Here is a 17,058-nt window from a genome sequence, read left to right as displayed (position 1 = left end):
GGCAGCAAAATGTTGGCCCCAATCAAGCCTCCAAGGGGAGGGTATTCCACAGCTGGGGTGCTAGGGCAGGAAAAAATGCCCTTCTCTTCCGGTTGATTCCTATTTGACAGCATGGCCAGTGACCATGTTTGCTATGGGAATCTCAGAATTGTCACCCCAAAACAAATCTTTCCCAACTCTGAGAAGAGCACTATATTCCATGAAAACACTAGCTGGAAAATCAGCATCCTTAATGTTCTGTCTACACAAAGGATCCACGCTTACCTGGCCATATGAACTGGTGGACAAACGCAGAAGGTCCCTGATCAAGTCTTGGTGTACTTTTTTATATTCACAGCCTTCAACAGTCAAGGTTCGCAGCTAAACAAAAAATGTCAAATTAGTATATTTTTCCCCTTTTGTGGATATCCAAGTTCAAGCTGACGATACGACAACTGAGAAGGGGATGACCAGTAACAATGTCCATGAAAAACCACACCTTACCTCATGTTGCAGCATGACTCGATCAATTAACAGTGCTCTAATATGCTGTTTCTTGCCTTGAAGCTGCAAATAAACAGAAAAGCAGATCTATTATGTGAACCTGAAAACAACTTTATGCATACTGGGATTTTTGCTGGATTACAGTGAACCCTCTACTTAAGGAATTAATCCGTATTGGAATGGTGGCTGCAAGTCGAAAAGTCTGTAAGTCGAATCTCCATTGACCTACAATGCACTGAAAACCGATTGATCCCATAACCAGTGGTTTTTATTCTATTTTTATTCCATTTTGGTTTTTTTCTGGTCTGTAAGTCGATTCTCTGGCTTCAAGTCGAATCTAAATTTTGCAGCCAGAGAAGTCTGTAACTCGAAAAGTCTGTAAGTCGAGCCGTCTGTAAGTCGAGGGTCCACTGTATCTCCTATTTACACTCCTCTGAAAGCTAAGGTGAACAGCTTGGGGTCCTCCTGGATTCATCTCTTAGTCTGGGTGTCCAGATTTCAGCAGTGGCCAGGAGTGTATTGGCACAGTTACCACCAACATTCCCTCTCATTTTCAGCCCCGCTGGGTGGGTCTCCACCCCCCCGTGCAGCCATGCCCCTTTGTAACTAACGCGCCAGCTGCGACCATTCCTGGCTGCGGTGATTCATGTCTTAGTTACATACTGACTGGATTGCTGTAACCCACTCTACCCAGGGTTTCCTTTGGGAAGTGTCAGCAAACTTCAGCAGATCCAAAGTGCACACCAGACAGACTGCTAACTGGGGCTGAACAAAAGTATCACATAATGCCCTGTTACAGCAGTTCCACTGGCTGCCAATCTGTTGACAGGCAAAATTCAAACGGCTGGCTTTAACCTATAAAGCCCCACATGGCTTGGGCCCAAGCTATCTCAAGGACCACATCTCCCTTTATGAGAGTGTAAAAATCACTAGGAGAGGCCTTCTTCTCAGCCTGCCCACCTTCATAAATGCATCTGATGGGGACACAGAAGAGGACCTTCTCTGTGGCTGTTTCCAGACTTTGGAACTCCCTCCCACAGGAGGCCAGGCTGGCCCACTCTTTACTGCCCTTCCGTAAGCAGGTGAAGACCTTTCTCTTCAGGCAAGCTTTCCCTGAATGACTGACTGCTGAGTGCTGTTTTTAAATGAATTGTTGTACCTTACGGCATTGAATGTGTTTGTTGATGCTCATGTTTTTTTTAAAGTACTGTAGTCATTTGATCCTTTTACCCTCTGTTGTTAGCTTTAATACTGTATTTTAATTGTTGTAAACTGCCATTGGTCTGTTTTAAGGAGAAGTTAAAAATATTGTAAAGGAATAAATAAATAATAACATGGAAAGGCAATAAAGAACCTTAATGAGAGGGGGGAAATACAGTTTAACACACAAGACTGTACACCTCTGCTTTACAGTGCCCCTGTTTCAACAACTGCATCAACACTTGTTCTTTGGTGAGAACAATTTCTGAAATGCTACTTATGTTTAGATAAGTTACTCAAACCAACCTTGTTCTCCATAGATTTCTTCACCAAGTTAAAGCTTTTCCACCGCGAATCAAATTCATGCTTGTGTGACCCCTGAAAATGTAAGAGGTCCCCAATGATCTGTAAAATGGGGGGAAAGTTAAATGAAAAAAAATTCACTCGCTCACTGTGAAATGTTAGGAAAACACATTAGGAACTACAACCATACCTTTATTATGAGGAACAAAGACTTAATATCATCCTCCGAGTTGTCAAGCACATAATCTATAATGGCAGAGAGAAAATACTAGATCAGTAAAATGCTTTAAAGTACTTACTTATAGATTACTGGACACTTTACTTAAACAGAGACTGTCTATGTCTACAGAGAACCAAGAATGAATTACAATGGGGTTTTGTTTCCTTCATTTCTAGTTTATCAAGTTACATTTCAAAACTTCAGTGAACTACAAATCTTTTAAATCATCTATGCAGAAGTAAGGGAGGTGGGGAAAGGCAGCTGCAAACATTACTTACGCAGAAGTTTCCTTGTGACTTTGCTGATTGTTTCTCTGTAATTCTCCCTTGACAAATCTAGAAAAGTAAAGAGTCTTCCTTATTTATAAAGCTTATGCTTTAAATTATACAGTGTTGTAAGGCACAAGTCACTGGGAGCAAGGATAGCAAAATAAACACAAGAAAAAGAACCCCCCCCCCAACAATGTTACATGGAAGGCCCAAAAAGATTCAGATATAGGTATAATCAAGCATACAGACACACACAAAGCTCACATGAAAACAGGGACTTCTTCATTCATTTCCTTATTAGGTACTGCTCAGCACATATGTCTTCCTCTGAGTATACCCAGTCACTACTCTAGAAGCAGAGAACTAAAGTGCTGACATATAAACCTTTAAATAAATGGTTTGGGGCCTTTTTAGGAGCCTTGTGGCACAGTGGTTAAACTGCAATACTGCAGTTCAAACTCTTACAACCCAGGTTCAATCCCAGGTAACCAGCTCAAGGTTCACTCAATGTGAAGCAATGTGTAGCCTGCAATGTGTAGCCTGCATTATTAAACTATAAATCACCCAGAGAGTGCTTATGCATTATGTGGCAGTATATAAGCAGCATGGTTTCATTTCTTTGTACTTGTCACAGGGTCTCTCCCTGAGATCTGCTACTTGCACCTCCCAGGCCTTCATGCTGCAGGTAGCCACCTTGAAGGAGACCAAGAAGTCCATGACCAGGGACTGGGCCTTCTCAGTAGTGGCCACCTGTGTGTGTAATGCACTATCTGTCAAGGTGCTCCTACTTCCCTGGCATTTAGAAAGGACATTAAAACCTTGCTTTTCAGAGAGACATTTTAGAACCATCTTCCTTTCCAATTGTTATTTTTGACTTTATTCATTTTTCTATGCGATTCCTTCTTGCCCGTGGTCACCACCTCATGCCTTTTGTGAGTTGCTTTCTATATTTCCAAAGTAAGGCTGGGAGGATGGTTGTTATCTTGTATTTATTATATGCTTTTATTAGAACCCCCCCCCAAAAGCAGTGGGATGCCACTAGATAACATATAGGCATTTTGTTGATAAACAAACAAACCCCCCACTCAAGCCAGAAATCCCTAGCTAAAACCACACTTAATCAATGGCTATCCAAATCCTTTTTAAACACCTCCAATGAAGGGAGGTCCACTACCTTCCCAAGATGTTCATTGTATTTGCAAATAGCTTTGTCACTGTGCATAAGGAAGCCCACAACATTTTTATAGTGTAAGAAGACCAGATCAGATTTTTGTTCTAAAGAACGAGCAATGGTTTGTCGACTGTAACACATGCAGACACGCAAAAACAAGGGCCTACTGATGTAAAACTCAATGTTAGGAAAGTGGTCCTGTCTGTTCTTGGAGGTAGAAGTTTTAAAAAATACACTCTAAATCAATTCTATACATAAGCACTTTCTCACCTGACATAGCATGTGGGCATTTATAATTGTGCATAAGTAGAGGGATGTTAAGCTGAGTCTCCTTGCATAGAATATCAGTATCTGTGTACTGAGGTATGAATTTAAAAATGCAGTTGAACAACAGCTGCTACCTTCTAACAAGTAGTTAGCTGACTGCTGTGCTGAGAAGCAGTGAGATTTTTCTAAGAATTAGGGCTCACTTACCATAGTCCACACCAGTATAAAGTCTGATCTCTTCTAAGGACACTAGACTTGGCACCCTGCAGAAGACACAACAGATAAATGTTGTTTAAACAAGGCACCTACAGCCATGGATGTAATTTCTCAGGTTTCCATTATTAATTATATAAAAATTATGTGCCTTAAATTAAAGTCTAACTTATAGCAAGCCTTTTCAAGGTTTTTTCCAGCTAGAGAATACTCTGATGTTGTTTACCATTCCCTTCTTCTGGGGGTGCTATGGGATGCGCAGCTTGCCCATGACCACACTGGATACTAGCAGGAGACACAGTGGCTGTGTCTGGCTCAGAAGCCAGATACTTACATCACTCAGCTATCTAGCCAGCCCATTTAGTCACCATTAAAATCTTTGGAAATCATCCTGATATTCTGTCCTTTAATATGGTTTTAAAGACAGAAATCAATTGAAGCCATAATCATACCATTGTTGAGTGTTTTACAGTGAGAATAAAGACAGCAGTTTCCACATTTTTTGCAAAGATTTTCTTGAGCAAATCCTTGACGAGTAATATTACAACAGTAATGAACAGCTAATTTTGTGTTTCAGGCTTTCACTGTCCTTTGTAACCTTATAGCCTATGTTTTTTAGATAATGTAGGTTAAGGTAACCACTGTTCAGAATAAACTGGGGATTTGAACAGGATGGTATCTGTAGAAAATGCATCACTGGAGGAAACTCAGACTTAACACTGCAGAAAATAAAACTGTTTATTAATTCGTGAAGTTTTAAGCTGGTCTTTGGTAAAATGTTCCAGACTTTGTTACCTGAAAGCCCTTGATGTCTTCTTATTAAATAGTTGCATAGAAGAGATAAACCACAGCCAGCACAGACAGAAGCACTGTTTGTGCTGTGCTGCTAAGAATCTTCAGTTCATTTAGCTCTGGAAGATGAACTGCAGGAGCATGCTTTTTTTAAGGAAGGATAACAATCCTCGATAATAACTTGGACCAGTTGCTATGCCCAATTAGAATAGGCCCACTGGATCAACTACTGAATGTAAAGTGAACATTCAGTTGGGACTATTACATTTACTATGATCTTCAATACATGTTTATAAGCAAGCTTGATTTATATAAAATCTCTCTCTCTCTCTCCAGCTATCTGCATGTATACACATATCTTTAAATCTCATTGAACCAATGGATACCATCAAGAATTGTTTTTGAAATAAAGATTTAATATCCAGCGTTAGAGAGGGACACTTACCAAGATTTGTCGGTTCAGCACGATTTGGAGGATCAGACCTATAAGTGTTGCACAGGTGTCCCAGACTCTGTGGCCTGCCTCCTCCTGCAGGCACCCACCCGTTCAGAAGACAGGGCAAGGAAGCCCACGGCACTGACTGCTAGAGGAGGGAGAGTGCAGAATCCGAGGCACCCACACAACACCTGCGGGCCTAATCTGCTGAACCGTGCCAAACCAATGAACCATGGTAAGTGCTCGTCCCTATCCAGCATTCTGTCACTTAACACAAAGTGTCATGCTAAAACTAACAGAAGTACTACATGGATTACATTTGAGAATGAAAATCTCTTTCTCCAAATGTGTGATCAGAACAGCTCAAGATTATCTGCATTGCATATGACCGAAAGTGACATGGTCCCTACAAAATCAAAGCAGAAATAGACATAGGAAATGACAAATATATTACTAACTAGTCATTAACTAAAAAGATAGAGTACTAACTGGTCATTAACAATGGGTGAAAACACAAAAATCCTGGCAATTATCTACTCTAGTGTGAATCATTCCATTTGCTACATACATAGAAGAAGAAAAAATACTTACAGGTGAGTTACTCTGTCTCCTTTCAGGGCAGGGAGAATGTTCCCAGAACCAATTAGACAATTGTGTACTATGGTAAGACACTGTTGCACATCATCTCTGGAAGTAAATGTTAAATACATTTCAGTATTTAAGATGTTCAAACATAGTTCAGCTGCAGCTGCATTTCTATTTGTGTTCTGGCATTATTGTACTGTATCCGCCATTAAGCCTACCAACACTAGAGGGCTCTCTTCGGTACCCCACGTCTCAAGGTTTGAAAAGTAAGGGCAACCCTCTCTAACAGAGTACAAAAAAATTCTCCGCTCAAGATCTGTAACTCATAGGTATAAAGTGGCTGTGCCCATCTTCTGTTATGGTTGTTGAGAGATTTGAACATTACTTCCTTCATAAAAAATAATAGGAGACTGTTGTCATTTCTTTTTGGTACCAACAACCGCACACCAGAAGCCCAGACTAGCTGAGATGCATACTGAATGTGTGCTTAAGATCTCTTTCACATACACACATCTCTGACACAGGGATAATGTTATTTGTTCTCATCACAGGTCCGCTGTCAGGATTACTAAGCTACTAAATACTGAGCCCTATGATCAATTAGAAAAAAGTACAGTGGTGCCTCGCTAGACGATTGCCTCGTGAGACGAAAAACCCGCAAGACGTTTGGTTTTTGCGATCACTATCGTGCCTCGCAATATGTTTTTTTAAATGACTGTGCTTTGCAAGATTTTTTTTTTACCGATGCTTCGCAAGACTTTTTTTTTTTAGACCAAATGCATAGGGAACCTCGCAAGATGATTTTTTTCACACAACGATTTTCATGGAACAAAGTAAAATCGTCTTGGAAGGCACGACTGTACTGCATTTTTCTGTGTATAAGAGGCCCCATGTATAAAACACCCCCACCTTTCTAAATCAAAATTTCTTTCTCGTCAAGAAAATGGAGGGGGAAAGTTCCTGCTTTCCCCCTACATTTTTGTTGCAAACATTTTGCAATGAAAATATAGGGGTAAAGTAGGAATCGCTTTCCATTTCCATTTTCTTTACCAAACCTGGAGGAGGGAAGCTGCTTTTTGCAATAAAAATGTAGGGGGAAAGCCAAAATCGCTTTCCCCTTTCATTTTTTTTGCAAAACGTGGAGGGGAAAACAGGGATCAAATCACTTTGATCCCTCCCCTCTTCTTACTTCTGAGCATAAAATGACCCTCAATTTTTCCTTTAATTATTTAAGGGAAAGTGTCATTTTATACATGGAAAAATACGGTAATATTTCCATCACCCCTCATTCCAGAGTTGATATGAGGAAATCTTGACAATCAAAATTGAGTTAACCTGTACTTCTTCTCAGACAACACCCCCAACTACCAACTCTACTTCTACCAACCTGGACATTTCAAGATTTCCATCTGCATAGTGCGATAACTTGTCGAGCTCTGGTTGAAGAAATGAATCCAGCAATTCATAAGAAAAAGCCATCTCTTCAGCGGATGGAACATGCCACTGGATGTCAAGGTTCTTTAGGTCTCCAGGTTTACCCCAGTCCTATACACACAAAACCAAAGCATGCATTTTGCAATTAGCAAGAATCTTAAACAATTCTGTGTTACACACTGAACAAGGAGATAATTAGAGATAAAAGGAGCTTGCAGCGTTCATCCCAAGCTACAGCGATGTGTCACAGCAAAATTATTCTGGAGGTTTGCAGCTATCAACAACTGCTTAAATCAGGTTTGGAACAAATTTTGGAAAGTTAGGACTGCTGGAAATAGTAACAGTATGAGAGATAATGTATTTATTACGGTCGGGTGAAAAGCTCATAAAACATATTTATGGCTAAAATATACAAAATGCATATTTAAAAATATACAACCAATTCATTTTGCTGTCTTTCAAATAGGAATCAAGTCTAAAAAACTGCAGGCAAGATGACTTGTATGCAAAATTATTAATTTTTTTAATTTCAGGAAGCAAATTATTAGACTTATTAGACAAACTATTATTATTACCTATTAGAAATTGTTTTAAACTGTTCAGCAGAGGTTTTGGAATGACTCCACTTAATGAAATTTGTAGGGGTATGATGACATATATATTTTTTCATATTATTTTAATTTATTGCCTTAATATTTGGCACTTTGCAATTTTTATACTTTCTGTACTTTTTAGGTTATTTGTTGATGGAACTCTTGATGTCTAGTGGATATGTTTTCCTTTCTTTTTTATACAGAAGTATAATGTCTCACTTATTAAAATCAACTGTTCTATCCTTGATAATTTGCTTATCCTAGTATAGTATTGTCCCCTTCACGGATTGCTGCCTTGTCATGGTGAAGGGGCTTGAGTAATTCATAGAAGCTATGGGCTATGCTGTGCAGGGAGACCCAAGACTACAGGTCATAATGGGGAGTTCTGACTAAACGCGATCCACCTGGAGCAGGGAGTTCTGACTAAACGCGATCCACCTGGAGCAGGAACTGGCAAGCCACTCCAATATCTTTGCCAAGAAAACTCCATGAAAGAAACAAAAGGCTAAAAGATATGATGCTAAAAGATGAGCCCCTCAGGTCAGAAGGCGTCCAACATGCTACTGTGGAAGAGCGGAGGACACATACAAGTAGCTCTGGAGCTAATGAAGTGGTTGGGCCAAAGCTGAAAGGATGCTAAGCTGCGGATGCGCCTGGAAGTGGAAGTGAAAAAAAAGTCCAATGCTGCATAGGAACCTGGAATGTAAGATCTATGAACCTTGGGAACCTTTTGCAAACAGGTCATCTCGCCTGCAGATTTTTTAGACTTGATTCCTATTTGAGAGATAGCAAAATGAATTGGTTGTATATTTTTAAACTGCATTGTGGTCAAACAGGAAATGGCAAGAATAAAAATTGACAACCTGGGCATCAGTGAATTAAAATGGACGGGAATGGTCGGATTCAATTCAGACAATTATCATATCTATTATTGTGGGCAAGAATCCCATAGAAGAAATGGAGTAGCTCTCATAGTCAACAAAAGAGTGGGAAAAGCTGTACTGGGATACAATCTCAAAAATGATAGAATGATTTCAATACGAATCCAAGGCAGACCTTTCAACATCTCAGTAATCCAAGTTCATGCAGCAACCACCGATGTGGAAGAGGCTGAAATTGACCAATTCTATGAAGATTTACAACACCACCTAGAACTGACACCAAAGAAAGATGTTCTTCTCATTATAGGGGACTGGAATGCTAAAGTAGGGAGTCAAGACATAAAAGGAACAACAGGAAAGTTTTACCTTGGAGTTCAAAACGAAGCAAGGTAAAGGCTAGTAGAGTATTGTCAAGAGAACAAGCTGGTCAGGAAAAATACTCTTTTCCAACAATACAAGAGGCGACTCTACACATGGACATCACCAGATGGGCAATACCGAAATCAGATTGATTATGTTCTCTGCAGCCAAAGATGGAGAAGCTCTATACTGTCAGGAAAAACAGGACCTGGAGCTGACTATAGCTCTGGTTATCAACTTCTTATGGCAAAATTCAAGCCTAAACTGAAGAAAGTAGGAAAAACCACTGGGCTAGTCAGGTATAATCGAAACCAAATCTCATATGAATACACAGTGGAAGTGAATAACAGATTTAAGGAACTCAATTTGGTGGGCAGAGTGCCTGAAGAACTATGGATGGAGGCTCATAACATTGTACAGGAGGGAGCAACGAAAACCATCCCAATGAAAAGGAAATGCAAGAAAGCAAAACGGCTGTCCAACAAGGCCTTACAAATAGCAGAGAAGAAAAGGGAAACAAAATGCAAGGGAGACATGGAAATTTAGAGAAAATTGAATGCAGACTTTCAAAGAATAGCAAGGAAAGACAAGAGGGCCTTCCTAAATGAACAGTGCAAAGATATAGAGGAAATTAATCGAAAGGGAAAAACCAGAGATCTGTTCAAGAAAATTGGAGATATGAAAGGAACCTTTTTTGCAAAGATGGACATGATAAAGGACAAAAATGGTAGGGACCTCACAGAAGCAGAAGACATCAAGAAAAGGTGGCAAGAATACACAGAGGAATTATATCATAAAAATCTGTATGTCCAGGACAACCCAGATAGTGTGGTTGCTAACCTTGAGCCAGACATCCTGGAGAGTGAAGTCAAGTTGGCTTTAGAAAGCATGGCTAACAACAAGGCCAGTGGAGGTGATGGTATTCCAGTCAAACTATTTAGAATCTTAAAAGATGACATTGTTTAGGTGCTACACTCAATACGCCAGCAAGTTTGGAAAATTCAGCAGTGGCCAGAGGACTGGAAAAAAAACAGTCTACATACCAATCCCAAAGAAGGGCAGTGCCAAAGAATGTTCCAACTACCGTACAATTGTACCTATTTCACACGCTAGCAAGGTTATGCTCAAAATCCTACAAGGTAGGCTTCAGCAGTATGTGGACCAAGAACTCCCAGAAGTACAAGCTGGATTTCGAAGGGGCAGAGGAACTCGAGACCAAATTACTAACATGTGCTGGATTATGGAGAAAGTCAGAGAATTCCAGAAAAACATCTACTTCTGCTTTATTGACTACGCAAAATCCTTTGACTGTGTCAACCACAACAAACTATGGCAAGTCCTTAAAGAAACGGGAGTGCCGGACCACCTTATCTATCTCCTGAGAAATCTGTATGGAACAACTGATTGGTTCAAAATTGGGAAAGGAATACGACAAGGCTATATATTGTCCCCCCTGCTTATTTAACTTATATACAGAATACATCATGCGAAAGGCTGAATTGGAGGAATCCCATGCCAGAATTAAGATTGCGAGAAGAAATATCAACAACCTCAGGTATGCAGATGATACCACTCTGATGGCAGAAAGTGAGAAGGATTTAAAGAACCTCTTAATGAAGGTGAAAGAGGAGAGCGTAAAAGTGGTCTGAAGCACAATATAAAAAAAAAACGATCACTTCCTGGCAAATAGAAGGGGAAGAGATGGAGGCAGTGACAGATTTTACTTTCTTGAGCTCTCTGATCACTGCAGATGGTGACAGCAGCCACGAAATTAAAATATGCCTGTTCCTTGGGAGGAAACCTAGACAGCATTTTAAAAAGCAGAGACATCACCTTGCAGACAAAAGTCCACACAGCTAAAGCTATGGTTTTTCCTGTAGTGTTGTATAGAAGTAAGAGCTGGACCATAAAGAAAGCTGACCACCAAAGAATTGATGCTTTTGAATTGTGGTGCTGGAGGAGACTCTTGAGATTCCCCTGGACTGCAAGGAGAACAAACCTATCCATTTTGAAAGAAATCAACCCCAAGTGCTCACTGGAAGGACAGATTCTGAAGCTGAGGCTCCAATACTTTGGCCATTTCATGAGAAGAGAAGACTCCCTGGAAATGACCTTGATGTTGGGAAAGTGAGAAGACAAGAGGAGAAGGGGATGACAGAAGACGAGATGGTTGGACAGTGTCATTGAAGCGACCAACATGAATTTGACCCAATTCCGGGAGGCAGTGGAAGTTAGGAGGGCCTGGCGTGCTCTGGTCCATGGGGTCACAAAGAGTCGGACATGACTTAATGACTAAACAACAACAAATCCACATCTTGTATCCTCCACTTTTTCATGAGTTTAAGTAATAATTGTATTATCAATTCAAATAGGGTTAGGAAAGAACCTTTATTAAAAGGCAGAAGAGCCACTGTCATGGATTTGTCTGTGGGCACTTTCTTATTCACCCCTTCAAACAAGGAAATTTTATATATATATAGTGAAGTGATTTTTTTAAAAGACTGTAGTAGACCATCACTGATGCACTGGACCATTTTAAATATATATATAAAAATGGTCCAGCACATCAGTGATGGTCTACTACAGTCTTTTTTAAAAATCACTTCCCCTGTCCCTCATAGGCAGAGAAAGTGTTCAATTTGTTATAGTGGCTTGCTTATTAAGTTACTTCATGATATCACAAATTCAAAGAAGAAGGGCCCTTGACAGCCAGAATGGACTTTTGGTCCATTCACAGTGATCACATGTGCTCAAAAAGGATTAGATTAGAAATATCTTACCTACATCAAAAAAGCGGAAGCCCTTGACAGGGGCTCAGGAAAGTGTGGGCTGGAATGCTCTGGGCATTTGCTCCAGCAATTGCTTTGATCATTGGGGGTGTGTGTGGAGGAGTGAACCAACCTGTCCCCACAGTGGATCAAACAATGGGTGAAATATTTATCAGATCACACCTTTAATCTTGATTTCTGCCCCCTTTTACATAAAATTGATGACTGACAAAATAAAAGAAATCCTGGCAATTAGTTTTCATTCGTTTTATACTAATGGCAAAAACTTTTGGATGTCCCTAATTCATGGACCTGCCTATGGGAAACAATTTGACAGCATGAAACAACAACCTGAATGAGACAGGGGACAATCTGGGCAGCTAATCTGCACAAACTGGGATTGTTTGAATCTCCCATGCTTTATTTCGCATTCCTCAGATGTAGCCATTGTGTGAAGTTGGAAACATTTGACAAGATATTTTCGGTTAATAGGGACACCGTGTATACTGCAATGTATTCTATAATATATAAGAATGCATGTGATTTTTGACCATTTTATAATTCATGTAAATCTGATAGCAAATGGCAAGGCACATTTAATGTACATGCAGTCAAGAAAAGAAGCATTTATCATCAATACAATGGGGAACATTGCTGATTTATACAGTACAGTGGTGCCTCACTTAACGATTTTAATTGGTGCCAAAAAAACATCGCTATGGGAAAACATCGCTAAGCGAAACACGTTTTCCCATAGAGATGCATTGAAAACCGGATAATCCATTCCAATGGGAACGGATTGCTGTCCTTAAGCGAAAATCTCCATAGGAAAAATCGCTAAGCGAAACGCGGTCCCCCAATTGAAATGCATTGAAACCTATTCAATGCATTTCAATGGGGGGGGGAATTACAACAAATTCAAAAAGAGCCAGAACAAAGTCAAATTAGTTTAACAAAGGGTTTATTAAGTGCACTTATGATTTCAAGCATTCTAAACCTTTTAAAAACATTTTTAAACATTTAAAAGACAGCCAACACGAGGCTGTCAAAACCATCGTTAAGCGAAACAGGGGGACCCAAACTGTCATCGCTATGCGAAGCAAGGTCCCAAACATCACTATGCGAAAATCGCCCATAGGAAACATCATTAAACGGAGCGCAAGATCGCTCCGGAAAACTAATCATTAAGTGATTACATCGTTAAACGAAGCAATCGCTAAGCGAGGCACCACTGTATATCTTAATTTTCATTGTTTAAAGGAAGCCTTTAGTTACTGAGCTGCTTAACAGTGAATGCATTTAATAGAGGCATTCATGTCCATTGCTCACTTTTCATATATTAAATTGCCCATCCATTCAAAATGGCGTGTGCTGATGAGTTACAACATGAAATCAAATGTTGATAGTGCAAACTGACATTGCAGATTTCTACTCTTACAGCATCTTTCAATTACACTTTCCAAAGCCACTGCATTAAGCTAAATCTTCAAATAAAAGCAAATAAAAATTATAGTTTAGTACTTTCATTTTATAAAAAAAGGAAAATTCTCTAATCCTAAATAAGTTAAAATCCTTGCCTTGATAGGAAAGTATTCAGAAAGAGGCTTGTCAAAGCCACCTGGCACACTGCAGTATTCTGTGGGGTAGATAAGTGTAGTAGAACGAAGAAGATGGTGCAGTAGGTTACAAGACAGAATGTAACCCTGCTTACAGGTTAAATGGAGGGTTCGCTGCAGGATCTTCAAGAGCTGCTCTCTGTATGGCAGCAACTTCTTCCCATCCACACGAGTGATCTAGCCAAAGCAGAAATATCTGACATTAAACATACAGTATGAACACTACACACAGGAAGAGAAACTTACTAATTCACGTACATCATCTTAAGTCAAAGACAAAGCTGTCTTTCTCCTTAAAGATAGAGCAGTGTTTCCTTTTTTTAAAATCTGAACCTTAATTTCCATATTGTTTGGTTTGTTTATGGGTGACGTTTGGGGGCGGAGGGGGGGTGGGGTTTACCGGTCTATTTTTTTAACCACCAAGAGTAGTGGGTATCACTAAACAGGGTGATCTACAAGTTAAATAAATAAATAAATACATTTCTTTCGTCATTTTCTTAGATTAACCTTCCCAAAGCGGGGTGTCCTGGACTACAACTTCCATCAGTCCCAAACAGAATAGGCACTAGTCATGCTCTTTGGGGATTATGGGTTCATTTTAGGTAGTCATGTATTAAGGAGAGGATAACCTCTCAATTAAAGAAGAGCCTACAGACACCCCAGAGTAACCAAGCCCAACAGCCCAAGGTGTAAACTGTGAGACCAGCTGCAGAAACAGGTGCCTTGTGTATAGGTACATGAATAACTAAAACATTCAAAACAAATGTATTGTAAGTGGCTGATAGAACATGGTAGGAAAACAAAAGGGCTTTATAATAAAGTAAAGAAACCATGAGAGATACAGAAATGTTGCATTTCCAAGGTAAACCTTAAAGAATCTTCAATGTGCGTTCTGGTTCTAACTCCTGTCCTCTGAAGATGCCAGCCACAGAGAGACTGGCGAAACGTTAGAAAGAAAAACCTCCAGAACACGGCCAAACAGCCCGAAACACCTACAACAACCATCAGATCCCGCCCGTGAAAGCCTTCGAGAATAAAATACATTGGTTGTTTAAAGCTTGTAGCTATAAACCTGGGGAGAGCAAGGAACAAGGTTCTTTCTCTCCCCTTCCTATTCAAGGATGAATAAAGCCACAGCAGCCATGGCCTATAAAGAGTCTATAAGTACTGGAGTAGAGCAATCTGTCTAGAGATGGGTACTAACCACTGGTGTCCATTGCTTCCCAGCCCTGCCTCCTCCAGCAGGCGCCCACTCAGAAGCAGCATGCAGAGGAGGCAGGCTAGGGAAGCTGGGACACTGCCTCTGAGTGGGTGCCTGTTGGAGGAGTTGGGACTGGGAAGTGCCAAACACCTGTCCAGACAAAGTACAAACCAGCACAAACCACCGAATCAATGGTTCATGTCCATCTATAAAGCTGACATATTGCCTTGAATGTCATCTAAGCAAGTTTATTCTTAGTCACAATGCTTATGTGCTTTAGGTGTATAGCTCACATAGCAACTTCCGCAGAAAAACTTGAACTGTCATCTCCTGACATGCTGTTACTTTTTACTGGAACAAAATATATAGTAAAACATAGTAAGGAGTATGCAGAATTAAAACTAGCATTCCTTATAAATACCTCTGACAAAAGCTGAAGGTTCCAGAGAAGCTCCTTATCTAATTCTTCATCACGCAAGACATCATCATCTAGTTATGAAAAATATTAAAGCTGTTATTACATTGCAGCATAGGCAGCCGAATAAATACTTGCAGACATCTAACTGAACATAGAATTTTAAGCTATTCCTGATGAATGCACCGGATAGTTAAGCAACCTTTTCTGTCCTTCCTTCAACTTTCTCATATCTTGATGCTCAGCCAAAGAATTACACTCATAAATATAAACAAACATTAAAGAATGATGGCATTTTAGAAGACTACATGCTTTAGGGCAGAGATTCTCAAACAGCCAGGCATGCCCCACCCTAGAGGAAAGATGTCAAGATTTCACAGCTGCGTGTGCCATTTGTGAGGAGAAACTTGATTGGTTGTTTTCTTAATTTGGAAAATTACAGGAAAAAACAATTACACTAATTGCTTTCCTCTTATCCAGCTTATTGCACCATCCTATGACTTGCAGCAGTGTAGAGTATATTGCAATAATCTATTCCTAAATTATGCAAGTCTTTGACCATTTTTAGGCATATTTCAATTCAAAATAAAACTGACAGTTTGAAAGAGAATAGGATTGATTGATTGATTGATTTTCTACTCTGCCTTTTTCCCTGCAGGAACTCATTTTTATGCTTATCAAATACTGTAGATTTTTAGGCTTATGAAAAGTGGGCCCAGATAATAAGGTTGAGGAACACTGTTGTAAATAGTGATTACAGTTCTTTGTCAAGATATATTTATTGCATTCACACCCAAACTTTTAAGATGTACGTATGCCTCAAAGTCTGACCCTCACTCATTTGTTTCAAGATAATTGTTCTGTGTAAGTATCTTCTTTTTAATTTACATTGAAGATTCTTTTTTATAACACATCCACAAAAGATGCTCTTCTCTTCCAATGCAAACTACCTCACAGGTTCATTCCTCCTCTTCTCCAACCTAGTGCTATGGAGAAGAAAAGGAGGAAGGAAAGTATTTTGCCTTGTTTTTAGAAGGTGAGGGAAAGGGATGCTGGGCAAGTTTATATTTAGGTGTACACTGAAAAATATTCTATATGAATGTGGCAAACAAATATCCACACACATAGGTAGTACTTAGGTGCATGTCCTGAAAAAGGTGGCTGGGAAGGGACAGGTTGTAAATAACCCATCAACAAAAGTACTCATTAAGAACCGTTGCTTCTTTCTAAACAAATTATTTGAAGTTTCAACAGAGAAGACACACAATCGAGCAGAAGTCAGTTACAATACAAGATCACTGAAACTTACTGAGAGTAAGATGCTCTATAACACCGCAGCAATGGAGTACAAAGAGCTTCAAAGACTCCTCAGGAGAGCACTGAAAATGTCACAAAGAATCAAATTCGACATTATGCAAGATAATGAACATCCTACAGCAATAATTAGGGACATGCCTTTGAGCTGCATAGCCTTGATCCTGAAGGGGAACAGGCCAGAAAATCCAGTATTTAAGGCTTATAAACAGGAGCAAAGGAAATGGCAAGGATACCAAAAGCCAGCAGAACATAGCAAGCATGGTTACCTCTTGGATTGTGTCTCAACTGAGAACACATGGAGAAAAACAGAAGTCTCACCTTTACAGCAGCTCGGCACATATCAGCTACCATCCGACCTGCCACTCTTGTCTCAAAGATATTTGAAACAGCAAAATTGAAAATTTTCTCCAAGGCAACCTAAGAGAAAAGCAAGATAAATAAATTGCAAGATATCCAAGCATCAAATGCTGTGGGTACTGTACGTATTTGGATTTAGATATCTAAGTCCATGGGGTCACGTAGAGTCGGACACAA

At 39.8% G+C, this 17,058-nt stretch overlaps 1 protein-coding gene across 4 annotated transcripts in view; it reads right to left on the bottom strand.

Annotated features, from left to right (window-relative positions):
* The window catches only part of PSME4 (proteasome activator subunit 4), a 106,731-nt gene that overhangs the window by 42,180 nt on the left and 47,493 nt on the right, over positions 1 to 17,058 (bottom strand). For all 4 annotated transcript variants that reach the window (XM_020809917.3, XM_020809918.3, XM_020809919.3 and 1 more), the window contains 12 exons: positions 16,843 to 16,941; positions 16,517 to 16,586; positions 15,214 to 15,281; positions 13,553 to 13,768; positions 7,327 to 7,484; positions 5,946 to 6,041; positions 4,121 to 4,176; positions 2,485 to 2,541; positions 2,177 to 2,232; positions 1,990 to 2,088; positions 484 to 546; positions 265 to 360 (listed from right to left, as the gene is read on the bottom strand). In XM_020809917.3, coding sequence (XP_020665576.3) covers positions 265 to 360; positions 484 to 546; positions 1,990 to 2,088; positions 2,177 to 2,232; positions 2,485 to 2,541; positions 4,121 to 4,176; positions 5,946 to 6,041; positions 7,327 to 7,484; positions 13,553 to 13,768; positions 15,214 to 15,281; positions 16,517 to 16,586; positions 16,843 to 16,941 — 1,134 coding nt within the window. The remainder of the gene's footprint in view (positions 1 to 264; positions 361 to 483; positions 547 to 1,989; positions 2,089 to 2,176; positions 2,233 to 2,484; positions 2,542 to 4,120; positions 4,177 to 5,945; positions 6,042 to 7,326; positions 7,485 to 13,552; positions 13,769 to 15,213; positions 15,282 to 16,516; positions 16,587 to 16,842; positions 16,942 to 17,058) is intronic.

This window comes from Pogona vitticeps, chromosome 1 (genome assembly GCF_051106095.1).
Source record: "Pogona vitticeps strain Pit_001003342236 chromosome 1, PviZW2.1, whole genome shotgun sequence".
NCBI classification, from domain to species: domain Eukaryota; kingdom Metazoa; phylum Chordata; class Lepidosauria; order Squamata; family Agamidae; genus Pogona; species Pogona vitticeps.
Note: the sequence above shows the minus strand (reverse complement) of the source record. Positions and strands in the feature narration are given on the sequence as shown.